The following is a 9,646-nucleotide window of genomic DNA, read 5'->3' as shown; positions in this document are numbered from 1 at the left end:
TGACCTGTTTTCCTTGTTTTTGTATGTGTTTAGTTGGTCAGGGCCTGAGTTGGGGTGGGCATTCTATGTTATGTGTTTCTATGTTGGGTTAAATGTGTTGCCTGATATGGTTCTCAATTAGAGGCAGGTGTTTGACGTTTCCTCTGATTGAGAACCATATTAAGGTAGGCTGTTCTCACTGTTTGTTTGTGGGTGATTGTTCCTGTGTCTTTGTCTGTTGCACCACACGGGACTGTTTCGTTTGTTTGTTCGTTTGGCTAGTCTTTCCTTTTCGTGCGTTCTTCGTGTCTATGTAAGTTCTCAAGTTCAGGTCTGTCTACGTCGTTTATTGTTTTGTAGTTTGTTTAAGAGTTTTTCGTGTTCGTCTTGTCTTTAATAAATATCAATTATGTCTGCATACAACGCTGCGTTTTGGTCCGACCCTTACTCCTTCTCCTCATCCGAGGAGGAATTAGACAGCCGTTACAGTAGGCCTGTAATTTAACCACAGATGACCAATAGCTTCTTTCTTTTTTAAATAGCCTAGCTGTGAATTGTGTTTATGTAGCCCAAACATATAGAACATGTGGCAGATCTGTCAGTGAACAGCATGCAGCCAGAACAAGCTTTTGGCAATATTTCAAATAGAATGGCGGGAAAACACAGACTGGAAGGTAAATGGCTGCTGCTTAAAAGAGAAGACTGTAATATGACTGTTGACTACCAAAATATTTGATCAACTTCCCGATAGGTCTATTGAGCAAACATTGTTCGCCAGCGAGTGAGCTGTGCTTCATTGTTTGAGTCAGTGAAAGCTTTTTTAGGACTATAATTTCCTCCTCTTGTACAATATGTGTCTCCACATTTTACAATTTAAGCACTGGCCCTAACCTTAACCCCTAACCTTAGCCTAGCTAACGTAAGCCACCTAGCTAACTTTAGCGTTAGCCACCTAGCTAAAGTTAGCAACAACAAATTGGAATTCATACAATATTGTACTTATTGCAATTCGTAACATACTGTATCATATGAATTGTAATTCATAAGATATCAAACGAAATGGATGATGGACATCCACAAATTAATACATACCATACAAAATGTAACATACTAATTGGAGTGTCCCAGATTTACGTTTACTAGGTTAGGGCCCCAAACACGTTATACATTGATATTTGCATATAGGCTAACAGTTTCATGACATGTGTACAGCTTTACATTAAATAGGGTCAGCTTGTAGACTATAGTCCTACTGCAAGGAAACATCAGCTGCTCATGCACTAATTAGTATCAGTTTCATATATGGGCAAGTAAACATAGGAACCTTTGACGTGACACTTTCTAAAAACAGCCCTGACACTCGCTCGAGCTGCCAGATTGGGGGCCACGTGAAACTCTGTATGAGGAACAGCTTGAACCAGTGCTATTACTGTGGCCCTTCTTTCAACTTCACTCCGAAATAAACGGCTTGGGATGTTATGATGCAGGATTAACCATTGCCTATTATTCATTTGACGCTTTTGACACTATTTTAACGTCTTAACGGAGTGGGTGCATCAGAAGAGAAACGTCAAAGATAACTTGGAGAAGCAGCTGATTTGTTCCATCTGCCTGGAAACATTTACCAAAACAGTGGGCATTTTACCGTGGCAACACAACCTCTGTACAAAGTGTGCCAATTATATCTTTAAGGTAAAGTAGGCCTGCAATTACATTGGAGTATTGGAAAGTATTTTAGAGAAGGCTAGTATGTGATAGAACTATAGATTAAACTGTGTCTACGCATTATCCATAGACAATTATTTGTTTCTCTATATCTATAACAACGAGTTTGACTGTGTTTTGGGGGATGTTGTTTTTGGTTGGTTCTTGTCTAGGCACTGAGGCTACAGGTGTAAGATCTTATTTGATCACCCTTTTGTTGCAGGGAATTTCCTGCACAGCAAGAAATGAATTGTGTATTCAATGTTTAAAGGCGTTTACATTTTGTAATTTCCACTTCAAATTTTCAGACTTGATTTGCCTTTACCAGAAATGTATCAACACCTACACAATAATTCACATTTCCTGTTGCTGCAGGGTCAAATTAAGATCCCACATCTGTATGTACTGTAGCCTACTGCAGATCCTCTGTATTGTTCTCATTTTATGCTTTGTATTATCTTGTTGCCACGAGCCATTCCAGTGTTCAATCTCAGCTTTGTACATCCATGTAATTTTGTGTAGCCTCAAATGTGACTGCAGTTTTCACATGAACTAGTACCCATAAGCAATAATAGGTGTTACATTGGGTCTACATTGTATTATGTCTCCGTCTGTTCTATCCTGTCTAGGCCTCCAACCCATACCTCCCAACCAGAGGGGGGTCAGTGACCTCCGGTGGCCGTTTCCGGTGCCCGTCCTACAGGCACGCGGTGGTCCTGGACCACCACGCGGTCTACGGGCTCCAGAGGAATCTGCTGGTGGACAACATCATCGACATGTTCAAACAGGAGTCCACCAGGTGAAAGAGTCGTACACTATAGGAGTCCAAAGGAAAAATAATACTTCCGGTACCTGGACTTTGCTTTCCAACCAAGGTGCATGAACAGATGAGAAAACTGGGGGGAAACTATTTGCTCCATGTACTCGCTAGCTTGTTACAGGTACGGTACAGTTCGTATTACAGTAATCATTTAAAAACGTAATTATTAAAGAAAGTAACCACCGTCTCAGATAGACACCACCACCACCATCATCACTACCATAAGTGGTCCAATTTGCAGGATCCTACTATACCACAGACTGAAAGCACAGACATCCAGTTACTCAATTTTGTGACTTTCGGCCAAAATCCATTTCTATGTGTAATTTCCTTAGCTTCCTTTATTCCATTACCAGGCTTTAAACTACTTCCAATATGTCACTGAATTTCCTACAAGAAGACAGAACAGTGAATTCTAAAAGGTGTTCAGTTAGGGCATTGAACAGGGAATTCTAGAAGTAGGTCAGTTAGGGCATTGAACAGTGAGATACTCATAATGATAGCAATGTGACATTTTCTCTTCTGATAGAAATATTAAAAACTCATACAACCTACACGTAAAACGTGTTAAAACTGTTCTCAGGGAAAAAAGTCCTGGTGCCACTCATACTGAATGTTTTCTTCAATATTGACTACTTTTCTCACCTTGTTTACCAGACCTCCAGGCTGCCTTATAAAGACACATTGTGGCTGGTGAACGTGACTAGTAGTAGTTTCTAAACTAGAGTTGATAAACAAATAATGAGATACAGGTGATGTTTTTAACCAGGCAGCAGGTAGCCTAGCGGTTAAGAGCGTTGGACCAGTAACTGAACGGTTCCTGCTTTGAATCCCCGAGCCGACTAGGTGAAAAATCTGTCAATGTGCCCTTGAGCAAGGCACTTAACCCTAATTGCTCTGTAGTGTCTGCTAAATTACTAACATGTAGATGGCTCCCTCCAGAAGAGACAGCGGTGACAACAGCTAGCGCTAAATACAGTCAAGGAAGTATGTAGTTCACAAACATTGCATTTACATGAAGGATTACTGTTTATATTTAACTCCGGGTAAAATAAGTGTCAGTGTTTTTGTAGTGAGAGTGTAGTCTTCTCACTGCTTTGCGGTGGGGGTTTGGAGTAATAAGAATGCATGAGATGAACATGTTGCTTTTAAGCAGGGTTGGGTAGGTTACTTTCTAAATGTAATCCGTTAGTTACTAGTTAACCTGTCTGAATTTTTTATCAGTAACAGAACTTTTGGATTATCCACATTTAGTTATGTTATCTCATTACTTTCCATTTAGAAGAAGACAAAAAGGTTCCAACAAATGCATTTGTTGTGTTCTCATAGTGGTCACTGACTTGTGGTCAGACTCGCTCAGGTGGAACAAACTTAAATTTGCACCTTAAACCGAATGGTGTCATAATGTATGTGTGTGTGTGTGTGTGTGTGTGTGTGTGTGTGTGTGTGTGTGTGTGTGTGTGTGTGTGTGTGTGTGTGTGTGTGTGTGTGTGTGTGTGTGTGTGTGTGTGTGTGTGTGTGGTGTGGTGTGTATTTGGAAGAAGTGTGACTAATGCCTTACTGTGTATTTTTTCCCACAAACATCCTTCTGAATTGAAATGTAATCCAATAAGTAGTCATCTAGTTTTCCAAAATAATCTGTAATCGGATTACAATATTTTTGCTGGTAACGTAACCGATTACAGTTACAGTTTTTTGTAATCAGATTATATGTAACTGATTACATGCTTTTAAGAATAGGAGCCCAGAGGCAATGTAATCTAGCTCTCTACTGTCCTGTATCCAACATCACGCTTAGTGCTTCAGGCTTTATTTCTGAGACAGAACTCTCTTCCGCTTGACACAGAGAGAGAGAGAGTGATGGAATGGAGGGGTGCTCTGTGTGTTTGAGGACACTCACTAGCTCGACAGAGAGAACAAAAGAGAGAAGAAGAGGGATACTTACTGTGTGTTTTTGAGTGCTTGCTAGTCGGAAAGAGAGCGCGTGTGTATACTGTAGATAGAAGTGGAGTAGGGACCCTCTAGGGCAACAGAAAAAGGGAGAGAGAGGAGTAGAAGAGGGTCATGTTGTGTGTCTCCTTGTGTTGTGTTGAGAGATGGAGGCATTGTGTCTGTCACTCAGCACTGGTGCCCATATGAACCCATAGCCCCACAGTGAGTCAGAGGGGTGATTCAGTTGGCAAGAGGTTTCCGGTACAAGTCAGTCACACAATGATATACTTCCAACGGACTTGGTGTGTGTGTGGTCTGTGGTGTGTGTGTGGTCTGTGGTGTGTGTGTGGTGTGTATTTGGAGGAAGTGTACGACACACACAACACTCCATTTAGATATGGTCTGTACAGATGCTCATGGCTCAGGATGTGATGTTACCTATGATGACCTTCTGACTGCATGGTGGGGTGTTCAGTTACCATGGGCAGGCAGCCTGAATCTAACCTCAACTGATCAGGAGAGGAAGCCACTATACTATTACAGTAAGATGCACCCCTAGTGTTGTGAGTCTCAGCATGTCTCCTTCCCCCTCCAGCAGCCCTAGGCCAGCGGCCCCAGAGAGGAATGGAGGAGCAGGCCATGTGCCAAGAGCACGAGGAGGAGGTCAACATCTACTGTGTGACCCACAGCGTGCCCACCTGCTCCATGTGCAAGGTGTTTGGAGCCCACCAGGACTGTGAGGTGGCGCCACTCAAAAGCATGTACCAGACACAGAAGGTGAGGACTGGCTGATGTAGGAAAACATCTTCTTCAAGACATTTACAGTACAGTAGGTGAAATGGGAAAGTTGCCTCCTGTGTATATGTCAGTGCATTGCAACTCACTCAGTGACTGATGCTTCTTGGCTTCTCGTTCCTGTGGTTTTGTGTGGTTGTGTGTGGTTGTGTGTGTGTGTGTGTGTGTGTGTGTGTGTGTGTGTGTGTGTGTGTGTGTGTGTGTGTGTGTGTGTGTGTGTGTGTGTGTGTGTGTGTGTGTGTGTGTGTGGTTGTGTGTGCTGGTGCGCGTGCTGCGGCGGCCACAGACGGAGTTGACTGACGGGATAGCGATGATGATGGGGAACAACGACAGGATCCAGGGCATCATCAGTCAGTTAAAGGAGACCTGCCAGACCATAGAGGTGACTGGCCCAGTGTGGCAGCACCTGTCTTTCTGTCTCTGTCTGTCTGTGTGTCTCTCACACAGCCAGACAACTGAAACCAGGATGTTACTGTAATCAGCCCCCCCACCCCATTCCCCAAATACACACATACACTTAGAAAAATGACTAGGTGTTCTACTGCCTGTGTTGTACTGCCTCACACGAATAAACACATACATTTCCAGAGATTCCTTCTCCTCCCTCACACATACCAAGAAACACACAGACATGTTACTGCCTTCCCACTCGCTCACACTGAGAAACCAGGAGGAGAACTGATGGGGAGAGAGTGGACACCCCTGATGTGCACACGCACAACACACACACTGGAGTTGATGAGCTAGCTAGTAGCTGTACTGGGGAGGAAGCTGGAGCGGCTCCAGTCCCCTCTGTGTCACTCGTGGTGGTGTTACCCAGGATTGCCATGTAGAGCTGGGTCGTGTTCAGAACTGGGTCGTGTCCACTAGGCACGGAACTGGAGAAAACACTTGCGTGTGTCCATCTGTCTGTCCATATGTGTGTGGTTGCCTGTGTACAGGAGAACGGCAGGAGGCAGAAGTCCCAGGTGTGTGTGGTTGCCTGTGTACAGGAGAACGGCAGGAGGCAGAAGTCCCAGGTGTGTGTGGTTGCCTGTGTACAGGAGAACGGCAGGAGGCAGAAGTCCCAGGTGTGTGAGAAGTTGGACCATCTGTACACCATCTTGGAGGAGAGGAAGAGGGACTTAAGTTTGAAGTTGGAGGCCGAGCAGGAAGAGAAGCTTAACTACATCCGTGGTTTAACCAAGAAGTACAGAGAGCACCTGGAGCGGAGCTGTAGGACCGTAGAGACAGGCATACAGACCATGGAGGAACCAGAGATGGCCGTCTTCTTACAGGTGACTGACACAAACACACTTCCTCAACATTCAGGCTTGAATCCTGATTTAAGTTTCACACTGCAAAAGACCTCATTAAAAAGTCAGTACATTTGTTGCCTAACACTAATTCTTGATCAAACAAAGTGTGTTTCATGTACCACATTATTTACAGATCTATAGAGACCACACAGAATAAGGGAAGCCTGACTCTCCGTGTGTGTCAGGATTGGGGAGGCGTCGAGCACCTCCCACCTGGATAAAGGTGGAGCGTGGATATGAGGCGATGGATCACTACACCGTTAACTCCTGGAGAGAGGGCAGGGCTCTGGGTAACATCGACTTCATCTCAGGTAGGAAGAGTTGGCCGTGAAGCGTCTTATTAGAGCTGGGCGATATAGACAAAAATCCATATTGTAATAAATTGGCTGAATTTATGTGATAAATAGAACGATAAGTTTATAACATTAATGTGCGCCATAGTTGTATTTATTTATTATCCTTTAAACTACTATTACTAGTTTGATAGTTGTAGCCATCAATTGTCCCAATAACAATCACCCACATTAGCAAACATTCACATTTCTCTAGTATAGGCTACTTATCATAATGAACGATATCAGCAACATGCCTGCAATAAGTGATCTGTGTGATCGGTGTCGATAATTTCCAGTTTATCGTCCCAGCTCTAGCTCTTCTTGAGTATCCCTGCACACAGAGGTTTTGTCATTGAGTCTCTCTATGTTAATCAGTGATGTATTGTTGTCTCTACCTTCTTGCCCTTTGTGCTGTTGTCTGTGCCCAATAATGTTTATACCATGTTTTGTGCCGCTACCATGTTGTTGCTACCATGCTGTGTTGTCATGTGTTGCTGCCTTGCTACTGTATGTTGTTGTCTTAGGTCTCTCTTTATGTAGTGTTGTGTTGTCTCTCTTGTCGTCATGTGTGTTCTGTCCTATATTTTTTTTCCTTTCTTTTTGTAGCTGTTTTTTTAATCCCAGCCCCCGTCCCCGCAGGAGGCGTTTTGCCTTTTGGTAGGCCGTCATTGTAAATAAGAATTTGTTCTTAACTTGTCTGGTTAAATAAAGGTCAAATAAAAATAAATAAAAGTCTGCCCCTGCACACAGAGGCTCTGTCATTGTCAACATCTCAGGTCCTAGAGGGATGAGGGGGTGCATCTCAATTGCAAACATCTCAGGTCCTAGAAAGATGGGGGGGTGCATCTCAATTACAAACATCTCAGGTCCTAAAGGGATGGGGGGTGCATCTAAATTACAAACATCTCAGGTCCTAGAGGGATTGGGGGTGCATCTAAATTACAAACATCTCAGGTCCTAGAAAGATGGGGGGGTGCATCTAAATTACAAACATCTCAGGTCCTAAAGGGATGGGGGGGTGCATCTAAATTACAAACATCTCAGGTCCTAGAAAGATGGGGGGGGTGCATCTCAATTGCAAACATCTCAGGTCCTAGAGATTGGGGGGTGCATCTAAATTACAAACATCTCAGGTCCTAGAGGGATTGGGGGTGCATCTAAATTACAAACATCTCAGGTCCTAGAAAGATGGGGGGGTGCATCTAAATTACAAACATCTCAGGTCCTAAAGGGATGGGGGGGTGCATCTAAATTACAAACATCTCAGGTCCTAGAAAGATGGGGGGGGTGCATCTCAATTGCAAACATCTCAGGTCCTAGAGATTGGGGGGTGCATCTAAATTACAAACATCTCAGGTCCTAGAGGGATTGGGGGTGCATCTAAATTACAAACATCTCAGGTCCTAGAGGGATTGGGGGTGCATCTAAATTACAAACATCTCAGGTCCTAGAGGGATTGGGGGTGCATCTAAATTACAAACATCTCAGGTCCTAGAGGGATTGGGGGTGCATCTAAATTGTCTTGTGTCATTTCCTTTCCTTGTTTCCTGTCTGTCATCTTTATTGATCTGAAAACAGGCTAGGTAAAAGCAACATTAAGCTTTCCATAGATGCTGTTGTTTTTCTTCATTCATCCCTCACTTCCATATCCCTCTGTCTGTAGATGATGAGTATGAGGAGGTAGATGGTGGAGAAGTCTCTAGTTGCTGATCTAATGTCAATTTTGAGTTTTTCCCCTAATGCAGGGTTCCCCAACTGGCAGGCCGAAAAAGACTAAAAAAACACCAGCAAATCAGCTCCATGTGATTTTAATTTGGGAAATCTGTTCCAAAATATTCCTACGCATAATAGAAAGATATATGGTCGTATACAAATGTAAGCTATGTTTTTGTCAAATATTGTATCTGTTTGGGCTTCTTGCGGTCAATTTGCAATCTACAAATGATTTGTAATTAAGTTCCAGCCCCCTGACCATCCGCTCAATAACAAATTGTCCCGCGTCTGAATCTAGTTGATGATCCCTGCCCTAATGGTTAAGGTTAGGAGTGGTAGAGGGAAAGCTGATCCGTGATCAGTGCCTATTGCCAACTACCTGGAGCATACCTGCACAGGTGATAGACTGATCATTCTGCCACAAAACTCTCCTGGGACTTCCTCCCAAGTCTGTGGTTGGATGCAGCTGGATATGGACATGTTTTTTGCCCAATAGGAGTGCATTTCAGGACTTTGAGTCAGGAAGTTCACTCTGGGAAAACTTTTTTGCCTTAATTAAATTCACAGCTGAGTCTACCTATTTAAAGAAAAAAGGAATGTACTACCAGTGTTTTTGTTTTGTTTTTTCAAAAGGAGATGTGGCTCGTTTTAGTGTTCCCTCAGACTGCCACTGTAGCACTTTGCCTAAGCAGCAGTGTTGTTTTTTTAATGAAGTTGGCAAGATGCCACCGTCTGATCTACATCATTATAGAATATCATAGGCTGAACATCTCAAACAAGAACCTTCGGAGGACTTTCATGGTTTTTGCCTTTTTATGTTTTTGTTTTTAATGAAAAAGTATTCCATGAAGGAACGCACAGGTGGTAAGATAAAGCAAAATTATATTTGGTAACATTAGGACTTCACATGGGAGAATAATATATAGGTTTAATATATACAGTATAGGTTTTTCAATTACTGTAAGAGACAACAAGCAGTCTTTTCTCATTTGAAAAAAATAAGAAAAAAACGTTTTTAAGATGATATTTTGCCCGCATATTGTCACAGTGTATATTACGTTGCATAAATA

The 9,646-nt window shown here is 43.0% G+C and overlaps 2 protein-coding genes across 2 annotated transcripts; both read left to right on the top strand.

The window, feature by feature from the left end:
• Positions 1-5,010: 5,010 nt before the first annotated feature.
• LOC129823129 (tripartite motif-containing protein 54-like) lies at positions 5,011-5,716 on the top strand. The gene is made up of 2 exons (XM_055881898.1): positions 5,011-5,212; positions 5,517-5,716. The coding sequence occupies exons 1-2, from the start codon at positions 5,060-5,062 to the stop codon at positions 5,706-5,708; spliced, it is 345 nt and encodes a 114-aa protein (XP_055737873.1). The 5' UTR covers positions 5,011-5,059; the 3' UTR covers positions 5,709-5,716.
• A 431-nt stretch (positions 5,717-6,147) lies between these two features.
• On the top strand, positions 6,148-8,640 carry LOC129823340 (tripartite motif-containing protein 55-like). The gene is made up of 3 exons (XM_055882266.1): positions 6,148-6,589; positions 6,714-6,839; positions 8,609-8,640. The coding sequence occupies exons 1-3, from the start codon at positions 6,148-6,150 to the stop codon at positions 8,638-8,640; spliced, it is 600 nt and encodes a 199-aa protein (XP_055738241.1).
• The last annotated feature ends 1,006 nt before the right edge of the window (positions 8,641-9,646 follow it).

The sequence above is a fragment of the Salvelinus fontinalis genome, chromosome 25 (genome assembly GCF_029448725.1).
Source record: "Salvelinus fontinalis isolate EN_2023a chromosome 25, ASM2944872v1, whole genome shotgun sequence".
NCBI lineage: Eukaryota > Metazoa > Chordata > Actinopteri > Salmoniformes > Salmonidae > Salvelinus > Salvelinus fontinalis.
The sequence above is the reverse complement of the archived record's forward strand: the minus strand, read 5'-3'. Positions and strand labels throughout refer to the sequence as shown.

What these genes read in the sequence shown, in the direction of transcription:
- LOC129823129 (XM_055881898.1), top strand. Translation starts at nt 5,060, where the DNA reads ATGGAGGAGCAGGCCATGTGCCAAGAGCACGAGGAGGAGGTCAACATC. An exon ending in GCATGTACCAGACACAGAAG is followed by an intron (nt 5,213 to 5,516) that starts GTGAGGACTGGC and finishes CGGCGGCCACAG; the next exon opens with ACGGAGTTGACTGACGGGAT.
- LOC129823340 (XM_055882266.1), top strand. Translation starts at nt 6,148, where the DNA reads ATGTGTGTGGTTGCCTGTGTACAGGAGAACGGCAGGAGGCAGAAGTCC. An exon ending in GCAAAAGACCTCATTAAAAA is followed by an intron (nt 6,590 to 6,713) that starts GTCAGTACATTT and finishes CGTGTGTGTCAG; the next exon opens with GATTGGGGAGGCGTCGAGCA. An exon ending in TAACATCGACTTCATCTCAG is followed by an intron (nt 6,840 to 8,608) that starts GTAGGAAGAGTT and finishes CCCCTAATGCAG; the next exon opens with GGTTCCCCAACTGGCAGGCC.